Here is a 21,373-nt window from a genome sequence, read left to right on the forward strand (position 1 = left end):
GTCGCATAAGGTTTTTTTTTTATGGTCGAGTAGCTATGCCTAAGGGCAGAATAATAAACGTTGTGTTTTTTATCGGTCCATTGTCGTTTACAATTCGTCATTTCGAAATGATTCACGTGATAGAACAAAAGAGTTGTACGGAAGAAGATGGGTAGATACGGTACTTAATTTTATATTAGCCCTTGAAGGTGGGACTTATAAGGTTGAGAAGAGGAGTTTATAAAAACTAAACAATGTAATCAAAAGTTTCAGAGTTAGATTATAAAAGCTCAATTTAATTTAATTTTTTTTCCTATGAGGCTTTGATCAACGTGTTCTTATAGCCCCTCTTCAACTTCTTTATGTTCCCTCAAATGCCTCGAGTTTTATGGATAAAAATAAAACAAAAAGTCCATCGTTTTTTGTATTTGTATTATATTTCTCGATCTCAATTGAATTTGTTCTAAAGCCTTCTGCATGACACTGTCAAAAAATAAACTCATTCATTTTCATTGTTTTCTTGAAACAATGGTTACCTTCTCAAAGTCCATTCTTTATATATACTAAATTTTCTTTTCCTATGTGATTTAGAGTGGTAATAAAATCAATGTTTAATGTCCAACTTCCATCTTCAAAATATAAATCCAATAGAATTAAATGTTCCAAAGATAATTGAAAACTGAGAGACTTTTCTCCCTTTTTTATCCAAAATGACATACACAAACAAACAAAAAAAAATCTCCTAAACAATACATAATAGACTACCTATCACCCGGAGGAGGCTTCCTTGTCTACTGCAAGAAAGCTATAAATGGGAAGAATAACAAAAACTGGTGTTACTGCAGCTGGTACTTGTACACTTAGAGAAATATTTGGTATGAAGAAGGCAACATGGTTGTATTGCTTTATTTTTTAGAGTTAAATTGGTGCTATAAAAAGGTACCCCGAAAAGGCTAAAAAGTCTGACTAACTGGAAAATATCAAATGGGATCTGGCTCATCCACGATAAAAAACAGATCAAAGGAACAATAGGCATTATCCAGGCCTGATATTGGCAGGGTAATAGCTATAATCGCAAGAAACTGGCTGAACTGTGAGCACACTTCTACATGTCAAAGCTATCAATACACCTTCTATGTAATAATAAAACAATCTAGCTTGAAAGGTTATTAAAGAGACAAAAACTTACCAAGATTTTGTTCAGTGTATTTACATGTCAAGTAAATTCATATACTGCTTTCGTTAGTTTTGCAACATATAACGGTTGGATGTACATTCGTTAAGATGCAATTGCAATGAAGTTACATCTCAGAATTGGGACAACATGACAGTCCAACTTCTATCCATTTTATTTTTAAGCAAAATCCTTCCTTTAAAAGTACTTGCACTTATGTCTGTGGCCAACCACACCGTTGAGAGAATGTTCAACCAATATAATCTATTGTTAAACACTGCCAAGACCTCCTAGATTTGATGAACGGATAAATGTCCTAGAAAGATCCTTGACATCAATGTCTAAATATAAGAAAAAAACAAAAATAGAAAATAAAATAAGAAAACAAAAAAAAAAAAAACAAGCATAAGAAATGGGGTGAAAAATAATTTCATCCGGTTCGAAGGACTAAAATGAAAGCAAAACAACAAAAAAAAAAAGCAAAAAATACACAAACTTTTTACCATTTCCTCTTTTTCTTCGCTTTTCAATTTCAATTAACTTAAGGGGTTACGGCGCAGTAATTTTAAGGCAGAGTTTTTATGGAATTGATTTTGATTGCTTAGATTGGCGAACGCTTAAATGGATTTCCTCCTCCATCCACCAACGACCAACAATGACTCTTGAATAATAAAAATTGATTTTTCATGCGTCGCGTCGCGTTGTCGTCTTACTTACAAAATACAATAAATGGTTTAGCACGAGAAGTTAATTAAAGGAATAATCGTGGTGCAAAATCCTATCCTTTTTTTAACAAACAAAAATAGTGGCAGTACGAAGAAGGGTCGGAAACGCAATCCTCCTCTCGGTGGCAGCAATGGTAGTGTGATGGTAGCGGTAACGGCTTCTATTAATTGTTTTCCGCTGAAGTCAGATGAGGGGCTAGAAATGAAATTCTAGAGCTCTAATTGACACTGTGGCTCTGTTAATCCCATCATTATTCTAGAAATCATTTTAAATCCCGTTGCCATGGAATATAGCGAATACTAACATCAAAAATAAGGTCTCTTTTCATTTGAGATTGGGGTAGGCGGTGGCGGAAGAGGTTTTGTAAATTTTCCGGTTATATCGGTTAAAGGATTCAGTCTTATATATCTTAAGAGCTTTATATTTCTAAGCTTTTGTTATTAATTAAAGAAAAAATGAAAACACAAAGAATTGAAGTTAACAAACCGGAAACAGTCCCATTGCTATATACTGGTTAGGTTATATTGGTTAGTCCCAAACTTCCGTTAAAAATAGATGCAAAGCAAAAAAAAAAATCTATGGTCACCGTCTTTTTTAGATGAATATTTTCTTAGATTAATCATTAAAGGGGCTACGGACTAAGTATTTTAAACTTAATTTTTCTTTTTGTTGATTATATGGTTTTCTTAACTTTATTTGCAATGTAAAGTTATGAAAATGGCTTTTAAGTTATGCCTCTTGGGCACATGATGGATATTCAATAAAGGATGAGAATCTTTTTGTCGCAGTTAACTTAAAAATTTATATGATCATTAAGTGTTGATGTTTGTGGTATTGTTATTGTGGTATGAGTGTTTTTATGTCGATCGTATATTTCAAGGGAATAACGATATAGAATGTTGTGTATGCGTCTATGTTAATGAAGGAACCGTTTTTGCAGAAATACCAAAATGTTTTGAAATCCAATAAGTGGTTTTATAATATAGTTGGGTTTTACTTGAGGTGTGTTTTGCTTTTACCATATTACTTATAATATTGTGCGAATAAGGAATTTCGGTTTAGCTTTCATATCGAATGGAATGTTTATTGAAATTATACAAATCAATATTTTTGGTATTTCGGATGAACTATTTCGACTAGACTGATTCCTTTCATAGTGACAGGAATTTAATTTAAAACGAATATTTGGGTAAATTATTTAAAGATGGTAAATAATTTGGGGCGATTGATTACTAAGAAAAGACAAAAATATTTGTTCATGACATATGTAAATTATGCAACTAAGTTTTTAATGTGTTAGTAATTAAGGACATGGAATAAAAATGTTACTTTTTTACTGTTCATTATTCTTCACATTGATTGAAGAATATTAAATTGAATAAAATTGATGAGCCCACACTTAACCCATGTCATGGAAGGGGTCAACTAACTTTGAAAGGAGTTGGGAGGTTAAGGGTTACTTCTACTAAAGGCTCAGAAAATTTAAATCTGTGTTCGAATGTGTTCCTTCATAATTATTTTAGTCTTAGTTTTTATAGGCATCTGCTTGACACGCAATGTGTTATGAGTTAACATTGCTTTAAAATAAAACTCATCTTGCGTAGTCACCGCTCCTCATTCAATATGCTTCACTTGGAGTCAACAGTTTGTTCTTTTTAACCAAAAGTACTTCAGTGACATTTCATCGAAAAAGTACTCGTGTAGTATGGACTTATTACATGACCCATTTTTTTTTTTTATAAGAATGATCTAAGAAACTAGCGAGGCAAGATGTGAGATTGAGTACACTTTCAGAGTGTTTTCGCACTGTTATTTTTCTGGAGGAATAAAATATTCCTTCTACATTTTCACAATTTTATGCACATGCAGTGCAATGTTAACCAAATGCACAAAAAAATGTCAGTAGGTAGATTCTTTTCAAGCAAAAAAGAAGTCGCAAGAAGACGCTCCCACCATACCTGTATGTATGAAAAATTTTGAACTACAAGTCATGAAGATATTTTGTAAATATATGAAATAAATAAAAAAAGTGTGTTGGTTAGATTTTTGTTCAGCCTACTATAGTAGTATATAGTATATAGTGCATTTATGATGTTCAAACATATAAGGGCGACCCAGCAGTTTGTACCACCCCTAAATTTGTTTTGCTCATTCGATAGAGCACTGGCTAAATATCATTAACCTGATTTTTCGCGCACGCGAAATTCACCTTTCAGCCGCCATCTTGGGTTTTAGTTTTTGTTGAATATCTCTATTTCTATTTATCCTACATAAAAGTTGTATATACAAAAAACGTAGGCAATTAAATTTCGCGTCTTTTGTGTTAAGAACACTTTTTCGATATTCTGAATATTAAAAAAGTTACATGCCAAAAATGTAAAAAAAAAAAAAACGAAAAAAATGACAATTATAAATTTTGAGCTCTTTTTTATCAAAATTATGAAAAAACGTTCCGAGAAAAGATTTTTCACCTTAAAATTCTCTACAACTCTGCTGTACAACTTTTTTTTGTATCGCCATAATTAATAAAGTTATTTAAACTTTTTTGTTAAAAAATACCCCTTTTTTAAGAAATGAAGAGACTTAAATATGAAAAAATTGCAGGTCCTGAATTTTCTCTTGTAACTAAAAGCTATAAAATACTCACTATTCCTTTAAAATTCAAGATTCGGTAAAAAAAAAAAAAAAATATTAAGAAAAAAGTAAAGATAAAAAACAAAAAAAGTATTAATAACTTTTGTATTTATAGCGATACAAAAAAAATTTGTATAACAGAATTGTAGAGAATTTAAAGATACGTTTTTTCATAATTTTGATAAAAAGTGTTCAAATCTTTAAAATTGTCATTTTTTTCGTTTATTTTTTTTACTTTTTTTGGCTTGTAACTTTTTTAATATTCAGAATATCGAAAGAGTTTTCTTAACATAAAAGACGCGAAATTTAATTTCCTACGTTTTTTGTATGCACAACTTTTATGTAGGATAAATAGAAATCGAGATATTCAACAAAAACTAAAAACCAAGATGGCGGCCGAAAGGTGAATTTCTCGTGTGCGAAAAATCAGGGTCATCATATTCAGCCAATGCACTATTGAATGAGCAAAAAAAATGTAGGGGTGGTACAAACTGCTGGGTCAAATAATAAATGCACTGGACTACTAGTTATTTTAACCTTTGGTATAAATTATCGTGTTAAACTAAATGTTACACATACACCACAGTGAACAACAAATCGTTTGATTGTTTGCAGTTCTTTGGCTATACGATCCCTTAAGAGTGTTAACGTCAATTTTTTGAGTCACTATTCTCGACACCACAGACAATTTGAAATTTGATTCTAAATTTTTGCTGGTTTCCATACCTATAAATACCTACATATCGCACCCTCAGTGCAAAAGAGCGATAAGTCCCACAAATCACACTGATTTTCACATTTTGAAAAAAAAAAAAAAAATACCATGCAAAACAGAGACATTCCAAAATAATCCACTTAAAACAATTCTTGGTTCCAATGGAAAACGAATACAAAACAAAAATATTTCTTTTTTCTTAGTGCTAAAGAGCGATAAACAAAAATAGTTCTCCTTTTATATCCGAATGTTTGCATGCAAAAGAGCGACAACACGGTGTTACAAAAATGAGGTTTTAAAATATACGCGGACGGAGACCTATCAGGTTTTGTAGAGCTAGTCGCACTGAATACGAAACGGTATTTTAAAATCCCCTAACACCCCCAAAATCTGGAGTTACGGGCAAAAAACGGTTTTTTGGACCTTCACCCATTGAAAAAATTCTAGCTTCGACAATTTTTTACCCATTTTCGATTTTCTTACAGTTTCTGATAGAAGATAAATATACCTTTTTAACAATGTATAAAACATGTAACTCGGTTAAACCACTTAGAATTTATAAGATGTCAAAGTTCAAAAATTCAAAAACAAAAATGTTGTTTCGGCACGTAGTAGGATAAGTTGGGCGCCAGGATTTGATGAAGGGTTTTTGTAGAGGAGCTCAATACAAAATTTTTTTCTTTGGAAGGGGGGTCTATCTCCCTCCGTTTAGGTGGGAGGGGCATTTTTCTAAAAAAAATTATTAAAAAACAACGGCAACACTTACAGTAATAAATGATACCATTTTCAAAAGGCAAAATTGTGCATTTGATTCTAATTTTTAAATCAAAATAATATTAACAATAGTTTTTGAAATAATCGATTTCAAAGTTAAAAATAGGGGAAACAAATTTTTTTAAAACTCATTTTATACTATTTTTGTCCAGACTGTGAATTTTAGTAAATAAATTACTTAAACAGAAAACTGACTCAATTGATTCCTTATCGAACCGTGAAAACTATATGTTTCTATGTCTTCTAGTTTTTGAGAAAATTGAAAAATAAAAACTAATAAAAACAAAAAATATTTTGAAAAAAGAAAAATCTGATAAAATAATTTTTCAATTTCCCAATACCGTTTCGTATTCAGTGCGACTAGCTCTACAAAACCTGATAGGTCTTCGCCCGCGTATATTTTGAGTGTTACACCGTGCAATAGAAAAAAGATTTTGCTTTTTGTTATTATTTATATTATTTAAACAAATTTAAAAAATAAATTTATGAAAAATACAAAATAAACATAACTGTTCTTGTAATAGAGCTTTGACATTATGGAAATTGCTGTCGCATGGAAAGTTATAGGAGAAAGTTTAGAGTCAGTATTTTGCGGAAGCGTTTTCTCGAAATGAACTTTTTTGAGTTCTAGCTCTTTAGCTTACATTCAGAAGCAGATAATTTTGGATCAAGGTCTCGAAACAAGTTTTGGATTACAGATATGAGCTGAGATGAGCCTATTCATCTAGGTAAAAAGAAACTACAAATCTATTTTTTTTAAGGTTTTTCGAGAAAAAATCATGCGCCTAAAAATAATGCATTTTCAAAAAAGTCCCTAGAATCCATCGAGTGACACATCAAAAGAAAGGCCTTAAAGAGGCTCTATTCATAGCTGAAAACCAAATTATGAATTATTTGCAATCGAAGAATTGTTTTTCTTACTTTCGGAAGCAGATACACTGTGGGAAAAAAAGATGTTGACCATTATTACATCATTGATTTAAAGTTGAAAAAAAAATAACATAAAACATAATTTAAATTAAAATTGAATTAGCGTAAGAAAAATTTAAAATTTTTCTCGGATTTTAGCTTTTTTTTGCATTTTTTTATCTCCCTTATTTCCAACAGTAATATAGCAGGTTGGTAAAGCTTTTGCCTCGTGACCGTGACCGAGGAGTAGCATAAACGATCCCCAGTGGCTGCCAATTTTCCTTTTTTTTTATATTAATGATTTTTTTTTTTAAGTTGAAACAACTTTGATTCTACTTTTATTTTGAAAGTACCTACGCAAAATCATTCCGAAAAATAATTGAATCAAGGTGGTTTTCGTTGATTTTAAATTGTTTCTTCCCTCAGTGTAGTAAAATGGGCACTCCCCTTACTGCCTACAGGAAAAAAATGTTTTGATTTGAAATTTTAATAACACTGGTCAACAAGGTTTTTGCCACAACAACCAAAATATACTCTTCTAGTAGTTTTTGATGTGCTGAACTTGAATCTGAAGTCAAAAAATTGTTATTGGCCTCCATTTTTTTAAGTATTACCATTAGAAAATGTCAAAAACGTCATTTTGGCTGCTTTCGAGGTTATGTTTTTATGTGGGGTAATTCATTATGAATAAATTTGTAACGGTAGCTATAAGAACTGGTTTTATTCTTCCAAAAAATGTTTAAATCTTTCCGATAAAAGAGATTTACTGCACGAGATATTTAAAATTTAAGCAGCGGTCTTTGAATCAGAAACAACACACTGGCCAACCAAATTAAACTTTTTTTGCCACATGAACCAAAATATATTTTTCTGAAGGTTTTTGAGGCTTATAAACTGAAACTTAAGATATCTCGAGCAATAAAAGAGATATCGGGAAAATTTTTTTGAAACAGTTTTTGAAAGAAGAATATCTGTTCTTATAATCACCGTTACAAATTTGTTTCTTAATGAATTACCCCACATAAAAACAGAACATCGAAAACAGCCAAAATGACGTTTTTTAGCATTTAATAACGGTAATATTTCAAAAACGAAGGCCAATCAAATTTTTCTGACTTCAGATTCGGATTCAGCACCCCAAAAACTACTAGAAAAGTATATTTTGGTTCTTGTGGCAAAAAAAAAGTCAAATTTTGTTGACCAGTGTTATTTTATTAATTTTTATCTAGGTATTTAAAACTTTTTCTCACTGCTTGATATATTTTTTTTTTTTTTCAAAATAGGTACATACGAGTAGTTAAGCTCTTACATTCAAAATGATTCCAAAAAAACTTTAAAAAGTATTTTTGGCAGCAAAAAAAAACTATTACATTTTTAAAATGTGATTGCTTGGAATAATTCTTCAATTTAAATTGAATTCTGATATTTTTGAATACTTTACTTACTTACTCGTTCGTTTAGAATTGAGGAAATTTAATTTTTTTTTTTTTTCATTTTCTTAAAATAAAATTCCTTTTACTTTCAACAAAATTACAAATTGAATCAACATGGCATTGACATAAATTTTTATTTAATATCCTCTCTCGACTTACTACCTCGAAGCAAAGTGTGATATATAATTGTCCCTCCAATTTATGGAAATAAAAGAAAATCAACCAAAATGGATAAAACTGCAAAAACGAGGAAGTTTAGAAAAAAATACTACCTATACTTTTAATCTTGTGCTTCCATACCATCAGCACTTGAGGTTTAGTTGTGGTCTCAGAGCACTATCGATAAATTGATTCTAGTCTAATATGCGCCCCATTCTGAAGTTGCAAATCGAACACAAATCTTACTTAACGTCCTGGTGGCGGTCGTTCTAGACGTCCACCAAGTAACATTACTTTAACTGCAGAATGCTTTTACATTCTAAAAGCACCCCCCGGGCGGCGCGCAGCCTTTTCTAATATCCTTCTTGCATGTAATCACTCAAAGATGACAGTGGAATTGCAAAGTAGAGTGTGGAGGGGTTGGACTTTATTCTTTTTTATTTTTTTTATTAAAAATTCGTATTGAATATTTTTCATATATGCATTGTGCGAAAGGTTGTCCTCCTCGTCAGTCGTCGTCGATCAGTCTTTGGTCCTCTTAAATGGAGTTGGAGTAGGTAAAAATATAAAATGTTCTCCTCCTCATCCTAATTCCCATTCCCATCCTCCTCTTTCACAAAGAAGAATAATGGACGAGAAAATATTCTTCAAAGAAAAAAAAAAAAAAAAATCTTTTATTCGAACCCAAGAGTATATACCAATTGGGTGAGATATCACCAAAAATAGGAGAACACTCAAACAAACGCAGAGAGAAAAAGGACATTTGCGATGTTTATGGTGATAGCGTCGCACGATGCTACTGTTTTTCTATTGATGTGGAAAATGTATGTCCTGTCTCAAAAGAGAAGCTTTGAAAATGCATAACTCATTCCGCGTAATAAATCAGGCAGAATAATTCTTTCGCATGCATGAAAATCCTTTTTATTTTTTTTTTTTCTAATTTTTTGTTGCTGGGGGAAGCTTTCCCATTTTATAGACATTAGAACTCCTCCATCGAGTTTGGCTCAAGGCAGAAAAGAAGAGGAACAATTTATTGGCTGAACAGCATAGAAGCAGTTACGAATGTTAAATCTTCATTTTTAGCAATGAAAGGATAATAGCTTTAGTTGGGATAGATCAGTGATGTGGAAAGAGTGGGGCAAGGATGAACATCGTTGCGCCTTATTACATTTCCTACTCAATACTTTTAGTTCTCCATTTTTTTATTTTTTATTTCACCCACTTTGTTGTGAAAAATGATGACCAGGGGCGTCTTCAGCAGTGACACTTATAGATAAACACATACAAGGCCCTTTAACAAATACATTCTTCTGGATTAAAAAGAAACCTTTGGAAACTTTAACTTCCAGCCTTCCCAGAATACTATTTCCTCCCCCCTCACCCAAACACGACTCAGGAGGGATAAAGCACCACAAAACAAAATACATACTGACAAAAATTGGGAATATATTTGTCATTATGGAGGAATACTTCAACATAAGATTCCGGGACATAAGTCCCAATTTTTTTAGACTTAATATTTATAGCTTTGGTTTGTCATAGGGAAGTCCGGAATCGAACTCTTGAAGTATGTCTCACCCTACTAAGACAGAGTTCCAAAAGAAAATTTCAGGACTTATGTCCCATTTTCGACTAAAAAATTCGAAGAACTTATGACTCAGAAGGGTTGGACATAAGTCCCGAATTCGAATTGGGACCAATTACCAAATAGAATGAGACTGAAGTGCGGAAAAAAAATCTACTAAATATTTCTCTTTATGTACACCAACTTTTAAATTCAATGTGGTCAGAAATATAGACAAAAAAAAAAAAAAAAATTGAGGCCCTACAGATCACGGGCCTAAAACCAAGGTCTAGCGAAGAGGTACTTTGTTTTAAGTTGGCACTACTACCTAAATATTTTTTTCAGACAAGTGTCCTGAAGGATACACTTATGTTTGAGTGATTTTTTTTTTCGTTTCCTTTTTTTTGTATTCTCTTTTTGATGCTTCTAGCAATATTTTAACGGAAATAATTTATGTGCATTTTAAAACGGCCAAAAAAACGTTGCTTCTGTTTGCTTTTTACTATCTACTATAGCTTATATTCTGGTTCGATTGGGAAAACAATTGCTGGCAAAACAAAGGATGCATTTTGTATTTCAAAAGGTCAAAACGAAGCTTTTGAGTGAACAATTTAATAGATTTGAAGTGGTCAATGGCAGTGCACACTGTGCAAGGAACAGCAACTTATAACCCGCAGTCTTTGAAGCTATACTATAGAGCTAGTCTTGATTATTATTATTGAAGGCAAGGATCATGTTGGAAAATTGTTATTAAAATTGTTTTTCTTTCTTTGTTCTTGTATATATTTTTTTATGGTATTAAATTTTGTTTGAAAATACTTTGGAAATAAAAAAAAAACAAAAATTTACCAAAGAGGATAAATGTTGAAGGGGACAGTGGACAGTAAATTCTATATATTTTCATTTATAAGAATATTACTTCATGTAATCGTAATCGTATTATAAGCAAGTGCTGGTTTTTATTACGTCAGCTGTCAAACTAAAATGTTGCGAGAGATGACAACTAGTTTCGTGAACTATTCAATAGTTGGAGAGTTATTGTTTTATCTCAAGCAATTAGGAGAGGGTTAATATTTTAAAAGTACATAGTTAAATGTAAGTGAAATTTTGATAGAATGTTTTGGTAGAAAATTTTAACTTGTTGAGGAATGGAGAGGATTTAAAAGAAGAATTTAGGATAACTCGGTAATAGAATTTTCGATGACCTCTTTTAATTACACGGTGTAACACTCAAAAAATACGCGGGCGGAGACCTATCAGGTTTTGTAGAGCTAGTCGCACTGAATACGAAACGGTATTTAAAAATCCCCTAACACCCCCAAAATCTGGAGTTACGGGCAAAAAACGGTTTTTTGGACCTTCGCCCATTGAAAAAAATCTAGCTTCGACAATTTTTTACCCATTTTCGATTTTTTTACAGTTTCTGATAGAAGATAAATATACCTTTTTAACAATGTATAAAACATGTAACTCGGTTAAACCACTTAGAATTTATAAGATGTCGAAGTTCAAAATTTCAATTTTTTTTTGTCATTTGCCCAACTTCGGCATCAATTTAAAGTATATGTTTTCAAAACAACATGCTATTTAAAAAATATATTCTAAAACTATATATATTTCCCAATTGATCGAGGTATTTTTTATGAAAATCACTTCAACATTGGCTTAGAAAAAAAAATTTTTCGATTTCAACCCAGATACAGAAATTGGAACTTTTAGGTATAGAACAAAAATGTTGTTTCGGCACGTAGTAGGATAAGTTGGGCGCCAGGATTTGATAAAAGGTTTTTGTAGAGGAGCTCAATACAAACATTTTTTTCTTTGGAAGGGGGGTCTATCTCCCCCCGTTTAGGTGGGAGGGGCATTTTTCTAAAAAAAAATTATCAAAATAAAAAAAAATTATTAAAAAACAACGGCAACACTTACAGTAATAAATGATACCATTTCCAAAAGGCAAAATTGTGCATTTGATTCTAATTTTTAAATCAATATAATATTACCAATAGTTTTTGAAATAATCGATTTCAAAGTTTAAAATAGGGGAAAAAATTTTTTTTAAAACTCATTTTATACTATTTTTGTCCAGACTGTGAATTTTAGTAAATAAATTACTCACACAGAAAACTGCCTCAATTGATTCCTTATCGAACCGTGAAAACTATATGTTTCTATGTCTTCTAGTTTTTGAGAAAATTGAAAAATAAAAAAAAATAAAAACAAAAAATATTTTGAAAAAAGAAAAATCTGATAAAATAATTTTTCAATTTTCCCAAAAACTAGAAGACATAGAAACATATAGTTTTCACGGTTCGATAAGGAATCAATTGAGGCAGTTTTCTGTCTAAGTAATTTATTTACTAAAATTCGCAGTCTGGACAAAAATAGTATAAAATGAGTTTTAAAAAAATTTTTTTCCCCTATTTTAAACTTTGAAATCGATTATTTCAAAAACTATTGGTAATATTATATTGATTTAAAAATTAGAATCAAATGCACAATTTTGCCTTTTGGAAATGGTATCATTTATTACTGTAAGTGTTGCCGTTGTTTTTTAATAATTTTTTTTTATTTTGATAATTTTTTTTTAGAAAAATGCCCCTCCCACCTAAACGGGGGGAGATAGACCCCCCTCCCAAAGAAAAAAATGTTTGTATTGAGCTCCTCTACAAAAACCCTTCATCAAATCCTGGCGCCCAACTTATCCTACTACGTGCCGAAACAACATTTTTGTTCTATACCTAAAAGTTCCAATTTCTGTATCTGGGTTGAAATCGAAAAATTTTTTTTTCTAAGCCAATGTTGAAGTGATTTTCATAAAAAATACCTCGATCAATTGGGAAATAGATATAGTTTTAGAATATATTTTTTAAATAGCATGTTGTTTTGAAAACATATACTTTAAATTGATGCCGAAGTTGGGCAAATGACAAAAAAAATTGAATTTTTGAACTTTGACATCTTATAAATTCTAAGTGGTTTAACCGAGTTACATGTTTTATACATTGTTAAAAAGGTATATTTATCTTCTATCAGAAACTGTAAAAAAATCGAAAATGGGTAAAAAATTGTCGAAGCTAGAATTTTTTCAATGGGCGAAGGTCCAAAAAACCGTTTTTTGCCCGTAACTCCAGATTTTGGGGGTGTTAGGGGATTTTCAAATACCGTTTCGTATTCAGTGCGACTAGCTCTACAAAACCTGATAGATCTCCGCCCGCGTATATTTTAAAACCTCATTTTTGTAACACCGTGTTATAGATACCTATCTATAAAAATGAGAGTTTCGACATGTGCGAAGTGGCAAATGCGATAGTTGGGACAAGTGAAACAACAACTGCATTTTCATGTTGCATGGTGGATGTTCCATGTTGCATTTGGTACGTAGCTTGTTGCATGTGGTGACATGGCGACAAGGCGAAATGGCTACAATGCGACATGGCGACATGACGACATGGCGACATAGCGACATGGCGACAAGGCGACATGTCAACAAAGCGACATGGCGACAAGGTGACAATGCGACATGGTGACAAGTCGATATGGTGACAGAAAAACAAAAATTCCGATGCCTATTCTGATAATGATCAACAGGTCGCTAAATGACAATATTTGTAATAATATTGGCATGTCTCTAACTTAAGTTTTTTTGATAACTAACTCTTATAAAGTTACAATAAAATCTTTAACAAAATCATAATAGATTTGTGATATTTTTAACTCTTTTGTTATTTTTTTTTTAATCACCAAAAGATCATTAAAATTCTCCAAGTCTAATCAACTTGTTTTTTTTTTTTTTAACGAATGAAAAATGAATGTTTAATCACTATTTTCTGTAATGATAAAAAGTGAAAAATCTCATTGAAAATTGTTACTTAACGCGAAATATGTTTAAAAAAAACATCAGATATTAAAAATTCTAATCATTGGTTAACAAGACTGAATGAAGCAGTTAGTAATTAAGTGTCTGATAGAGAAGAAAATAAAACAACTAAAAAAATTCTCATCTTTTCAATGTCTTTTTCTGTCATTATAATTATTTTTCTTCATAAATATAAAAGTCTTCTTATAACTGTCATCATTTCCTTATTGCTCCTTCAAAATCAATGGAAATGGAATTTTTGAATCTCGAATCCGATATCTCTTACTCATTCAGTCCATCAATCGACTATGGGTTTACTTTTTTGTTAATGGGAAAGGGAATATGGATAACTTTTTTTGTAGTAGTAAACACTAGGCAGTAGTAGGGTAAACCTTCTCCATCACCATTTTACCCCCAGACATTCCTGCATAATTTTTGCCTCCATTTCCGTTTCATGAAATGACACTGAAAACGTGACATCCACAGTCAAGAGGATTGATGTTTTTTTGTTTGTGTTTGTAAAGGTATGTGGCATGTATAAAAACGATCCCTTTTCGATTGCATTCCAGATGACCAAGAACGTCTCTTCCTGTATCTACTAATTGCGGGCTCAGGTGGAGTCGTCGTATGCATCGTAATTGTTGCTGTACGTGTTATAATGCTGAAGCGTCATGATCACAATGCAGACAGTCATTCGCAGTCATCGGGGAAGGGAGGTGGTGGCGGTGGAGAGACAACCATTCCAAATGGATTTAACGATACGATATCGGAAATTGATGCAGACATCGACTTAACGATTCCGGTGCCAGTGCCGAGCGTTTCAAAGAATGAGGTGAGTTTTGTTAAAAAAAAAAAAAACTTTTTTTTTCTTCTTTTTGTTTTGTACTCCTCCAGTTTGATTTTTTTTGTCTGAGTTTTTTTTTTTTTTTTTTTTTCTTGCTAAGAAATTTCTTTCTACAGTCCCTGTTGCATAGGACATACATGAAAATACATTCACGTCCTGCGGCAGAGAACTAGACATCCCGTATACCCTGGTGTGCAATAATCTTCTTGGTGATGTGATATTACAAATCGCATTAATGCGGTCTTCTACGTTGTATAGGGATTCTCTCGTTCCTGTAGTCATTTTAAATGCAAGCAAAATTCTTTCACCGGGATCGAGTGTCAAGGAATTTCCTTTCTTTCTTGATACCTATAGAGTAAGGACGTTCATCGTAGTAAGTGTGTTCGTGTTTTATGTGCGAGCATCGTTATTAAAGAGTACTTTTCTTAAATCGGAATAGGAATGACTTAAATTCGAAAATGCACTAACTTGAAAAACTAAAGAAAATACAAAAAAGAAACCAAAAGACTACGAGAGATGTGAGCCGATAATAGAGAGATTTTCTTTCTTTTTTATTGTATTTTCGAAATAAATATATAAAACAGACTTTATCAGAGACCAAACGTTGAGCAAGTGCAGTACCAACCAATATAAGTACATAAGAATAATGTACCTACATAATGTAAATCTCATAAGGCTTACTATAAGTATCAGTTAAACGGGCATTATCAAAATGTTAGAAGATTCTCTAGTTTCTAACTTGAATCGAAGATTACTTTTACGATAATCTTGATACATTTCCACAAAGTATAGTAATCCAATACTGTTATCGAGATAAGGGTATAAAAGTTTTAGTATGGTTTGCTTTCGTAAGGAAACTATAACTTAGCTTTTTCTTCTTAAAAAATTTTTTTTTTATATATGAGGACAAGAAATAGTTTTAAAGAGTGCAGAAAAGTGAAAATTCAATCATGAATGATGTGATTATTTCTAATAAAAAGGTTGTGGAAAACAAAAAGAGATGATAAATAGATAAAATTGAAAATTTTATATATTTTATATATCACAAAAATGATGAAACAAATAACGTTATCAGCACTTCGTTTTTAAAAACGAATTTAATAGTCTCACTATCCTAATTTTTTTACTGAATTGTCAACTATACTATGTCGAGGCTTGTGAAATTTTGCATTGGTCAACGTCAGTGATTGGTAACAGTTCAAAAACTATAAACAACATTAAACCATTTGTCTCACATAAATGATTTAAGACTCCCAATTTTGAGAATGGTCTAAGACCATGACAGATTTCCAAAAGAAGTCAATTACAGCTATGTAAAATTAACAAAGTCAGGTTTTTTTTTTCTTTTTGACTTTTTTCTTCTTTTTTTTTTTGCCAAACATCAGATCTATCAGATAGGATGCAGGGATTTCTTCAACAGAATCGACACGGTAACTGGGTTATAACTCACAACAATCTGAGTCGTCCGGTTCCAATCCGTTGAACATTCTTATTTTGATTTAACTGTATTTGAAAGAATATATGTATAGTATATTCTATGACCGGATCTTCAAAAAATATAAATAAGTGTTTTATTTTTTGCAAGCATAATTTAAACAAAAGAGCTGAGCAGCGAACTTTATTTTAAAAAAATTATAAATTTATATTATTTATTCTTTACTTCTTTAAAATTTATTTTCGTATAAAATACTAAAATTCTTGCAAAACTTTAATTGAAAAAGGATTTCAAAATAACTTCAGTAGTTAAAGTGCAATGTCATACTTCATGAACATTCATGATGTCATACTTCGGTCCATTTCCATAAGAACATGATAGAATACTTTCATTGCTTGGACATATTATTTTTATATGTTGGTGCAACAACATATTGGTAGTTTGAGTTCCCATTCAATTTTAAAATTAATATATCCAGATGTCAACATTCCAATGTTGTTGAAGATGTATAGTAAAATATTCTTTCGTGGAAAAACCACATAGCAAATTGTTTGAGAGAGAAAAACCACAGAGCCAATTGAAGGTAAATTCGAAGGAAATGGACATTGGTAGGGATTTTGCGAAATTTACGTGTGAAGTATTGCGAGTGCATTTTTTTCCAAAGAAGTATATACAACCCTCAAGCATGCATGTGGTACCAAAGGAAAATTATGTCTTTGTACATCTGTTCAACATAATATTGCTTGCTTTAAAATTTAATTTCAAAAGAATCCCAAAGGCTAATACGTATAACATATTCAATTCATGATTTTGTTTTATTTACCAAGAAAAGACCGCATAAAAGATCTTTATTTCAAATATATCGCTGCATTCTTTCAAATGACCTTAATAATAATTTAATAAAAAATAGTGTACGTTTTTTTTCCCAATTTATTATGTGTTTCTCCAAATTTTTAATTTTTTTATTAAGAATCATAGAGACTATCAAAATTGAAAAATAAAATAAAAAGTAAAAACAAATCATAGGTATTTTCTTTAAAAAAGCAAAATAAAAAGAAAATACAAATACATATTGCAATTTAGCTAAAGAAAATAAAAATATACCTAATGAAAAAATGCCATTTTTGAACCAAAAAAAAAAAAACACTAAAATTGCAACACAACCAATCGAATTATAATAAACTTGTAACAACACTTCTCTAATGTATTCTTCAAATTATATCTAAGAACCGAAGAAATTTATCGAATATACATTAACTCGTAACGATAAACGACGAAAAACTAACAAAATGTCCTGTATTCTTAGGATCCCGGAATACAGTCTTAATTTTTTCCTAGATATCGCGATAACCTGAGCAAAGTTTTTTTTTTTTTGAGTAGCACAATGTTATTACAATAACTCAATTTGAAACATTTCGTTCTTACATTCAATCTTGAATCCCATTTAAAAAAAGTTAAACAAAAAGAATTAACTGTGTTGCGTTAAGCTCTTAAAGAAAGAACATTTGACCTAGTCGTAAATTTTTTAACTTGTTATAGTTCATTTACATTTCAAGCTTCTTGAAGCGATTAATACATTTTACGAACCATTATCGTAGTTGGAAAAACAACTGCTATATATGTACTTACAAATCATAGCTTTATATATCTTCTTTTGCACTATTTAGCGCTATGAACATATAAACGCATACATGTATGTAACATATCTGTGGAATAATTTTCAACACAAAACATGTTCACCCAGGGCAAAGTATAAAAACGTTTTGAGCATTTTTATTATTCCCCGGAAGCGGATATAAATGTCACGTTGAATCATCGTTACATCAAAAATAACATGTTGTATAAGGTGTATACTGTATAGTGTATATGTATGTATGTATTTGTGTCTGCATTTCTTTATTTAAAATTCCGACAAAACTTCCTTTTTTTTATATAAATTCCTCTACGTTTGCTCTTAAACTTAAATCCTTCAGGAGAAAGTATCAGGATTGAATAACGAATCGACAGAAAAAAAAAAAAAAAAAAAAAAAAAACAAAATGAAATAAAATAAAATCCAAAGAAATTTTGACTGTTAATGTTTTGTAGTAAAAACTCTTTACGATGCGCACTCGGAGCCAAACGAAGCTTAGGGCTGCAATATTGTGGAGTTCAAAGTAATATTATACTCTGCGGTAGTAAATTTCAAAAAGTCAAAATCCTTTATCGTTGATTTCACATTTAAGTTGTTTTGATTATATCCTAAAGAGTTTCTCTTTAACTCACAAAATCGGTATTATATAAACATTCCGAAGGCGGAAATATGATAGAATGGTGACTGGTTTGATGGAAGGGTGAATATTGTGCACATATTTTTGACATGAACATGAAAGTATGTACATATATTGTATATTTTCTCTTGAAATAAGTATTTTTGATACAATAAAAACAGGATGAAGTGCTTACCTACATACAAAACTAACTTTAAGAACAGAAAATAGTTTATTTTCTTGTGAAATGTGAAGTAATGTCGAAGTCACGTTTTTTTTTCTCAATTTAATGTATTCAAATGTCAATTGGCAGAAAGTATCATGTTTATTACCTATGTTAGGTTTATTTCATTAGTTACAATGTAAATATAAAAAAAAAACTAGAAAATAATCACATTTCAATTTGAATTTACTTCTTTGATGTAGTTGAAATTTTAATGAATTGAATTCTTGAGAACTTTTGAATTATGTAAACTACTTTTATAAAACTTCTTTATAATGAAAAAGTAAATTAAAAGCAAAAATAGAATAAAACTTGTAAATAATAAACAATTGTTCGAAAAATTATGTTGTTTGTTTTGGCGGTTTTGGAAAAAATACGGAAGGGATCGCACTGTGGGCTAGAACGCTATTTTAGCTGGAATTAATTATAAAAATTCTTGAAATAGTCTAAAATTGCAATTAAAGGAATTAAAATCATGTCGAATGATATAATAATGATAATTTTATGGCACAACACACACTAATGATAAGAACAACAACTAAAATAAGCGAATTATTATGTAAAATGAGGTTTTCAAATTTACAACACATATTTTTAGTCTAAAAAACAAAAAAAATGGGGTCTTTGAAGTTTGAACGCATCAAATTCGAAAATGGTATCATTGAAGCGAACAAAAGTTGTTTTTACTTAATATGGAACGTAAAATGTTAATGCAAATAAAAAAAAACCGTTATGTGAAAACATTCAACTTGTTTTCTTTTAATCGTAAGTGGTTTTCTGAATATTTTGCTCCCTAAACTTTCGGAGTTACAGCGAAAAAAGTTTGCTCTTGTAGGACATAGTTTTATGTAAAACATAAAGCCATATAGGCTAGCTACTTTTTAAAATTATTTCTAGAGTGTGCCTACGCGTGCCTTTTTTTTAAAGCTTAGGAACATTCGTTTTATATAAAATCGGTGCTAGTAACATACTTTACTTTAAAATTCATACACAAAAGTTAAATATAATAACAATTTATTAGCAAATACTATATTTGGACATATCACTTATTGATAAACTAGCAAAATTTTCACAATCAATCCGTTAAAACAAACTCGGTAAACGAATATCTGGATAGAGGAAAAAGTGGCCTTTTTTGTTTTTTTTTTTTGAAAAATTGCTTTCGATTGTGTTTTTTATGTAGCCAATGAATGTTTTGGCCTCAACTTTGAATGAGAAATAATAGCTAGTTCATTTATCTATCGAATGAGACCAAAATTATAAATTTTGGAAGAAGTTGACATTTTTAATTAATTCCAGCTAAAATAGCTTTCTAGCCCACAGTGCATCGGGTCAAAATTCTGGCATCAAAATTCTGCTTTTTAAAATTCTGCTCTTTTATCGAAAATTCTGTTTTTCAAAATTCTGCTTTTTAAAATTCTGCTTTTCAAAATTCTGCCAGCATTAACTATATTTGAACAAAAAAATTCTGCCAACTCTGTTTTTACTTGCGATATAGGTACTATAGGGCAAGTTTAGGATTCGTAAAAAAAATCGAACTCGAGATAACAATTTTACATGACATTACCATGATGGAGAATGCCAAAAAAGTGGGTCCGGCAATTCTGTCTGTCTGTCTGTGTGTCTGTCTCTATCTGGAGCTGCAGCCTAAACGAGTGAAGTGATTTTCTTCAAACTTGGTAGTTAGCAGTTTTTGGTGATTCCCTAGAGGGGAAATTGAAATTTTTTTTATGACCAAAACTAACGGTACCTGCCATATAACGGAAATAGAAAAGTTATTTTTTTTCAAAAACGGCTCTAACGATTTTGATTAAAATTTTTGTGTGTAGTACTACACATAAGAGCCAACTTTTTAAATAAAAAAAATATTTTTTGTACCGTTATTAACGGTACCTGTCATAGAACGGTTTTTTCGTTTCTGAATATCTCGTACAACATTAACCCGATTTAAATGAAAATTTTTATACAAAAGTGTGTAAGTAAGTAATATTAAAATTTTAGAAAATTTTCAAAAAACGCATTTTTGGTTTTTTAAAAAATATTTCAAAATTTTTTTTTGAAAAATCAATTTTTTGAAAACAGATCAATGAAAAATTTTGAAATTTAGTTTTTATGTGTAAATAAATTATTTCTTCAAAATGGCATACCAACTTTTTTTTTGAAAAATGTTAAAAAATTTTTATATATAAAAAAATATTTTTTTAAAAAACGGCTCCTACAAGTTTCGAAATTTTTTTTCTAAAAATACCTTTTTATACAAGAAATAAAATGGCATATTTGTTTTTTTTTTTTAAGATAATTTATAACGGAGTTTAATTAATTATAAAAACAGATTTAATTTTTTTATACTACTTATGAAATTTCTTCAAAATATCAAATTTTAAATTTCTTGAATAAAAAGCTTTAACATTATAGTCACTTTAAGCATAAGAGCAAGTACGTGCGACCCCAGTCGTGCAATTTATTTTTTATAGCATATGCGCTGGCTTAAGAAAAAGGGTTGGGGTCAAAATTCTTTTTTCAAAGTTCTGGTTTCAAAATTATGCTTTACAAAATTCTGCTTTCAAAATTCTGCTTTTCAAAATTCTGTTTTTCAAAATTGTGCTTTTCAAAATTGTGCTTTTCATAATTCTGTTTTACAAAATTCTGCAAAAAATTAAAAAGTGTTTAAAAGCGCGCGCTTTTAAACATTTTCCAAACC

At 30.5% G+C, this 21,373-nt stretch overlaps 1 protein-coding gene across 3 annotated transcripts in view; it reads left to right on the forward strand.

Annotated features, from left to right (window-relative positions):
• LOC129913453 (uncharacterized) overlaps positions 1-21,373 on the forward strand; it is a 711,188-nt gene that overhangs the window by 674,942 nt on the left and 14,873 nt on the right. For all 3 annotated transcript variants that reach the window (XM_055992144.1, XM_055992142.1, XM_055992143.1), the window contains exon 8: positions 14,493-14,755. In XM_055992144.1, the coding sequence (XP_055848119.1) occupies positions 14,493-14,755 (263 nt within the window). The remainder of the gene's footprint in view (positions 1-14,492; positions 14,756-21,373) is intronic.

This window comes from Episyrphus balteatus, chromosome 3 (genome assembly GCF_945859705.1).
Source record: "Episyrphus balteatus chromosome 3, idEpiBalt1.1, whole genome shotgun sequence".
Lineage (NCBI taxonomy): Eukaryota > Metazoa > Arthropoda > Insecta > Diptera > Syrphidae > Episyrphus > Episyrphus balteatus.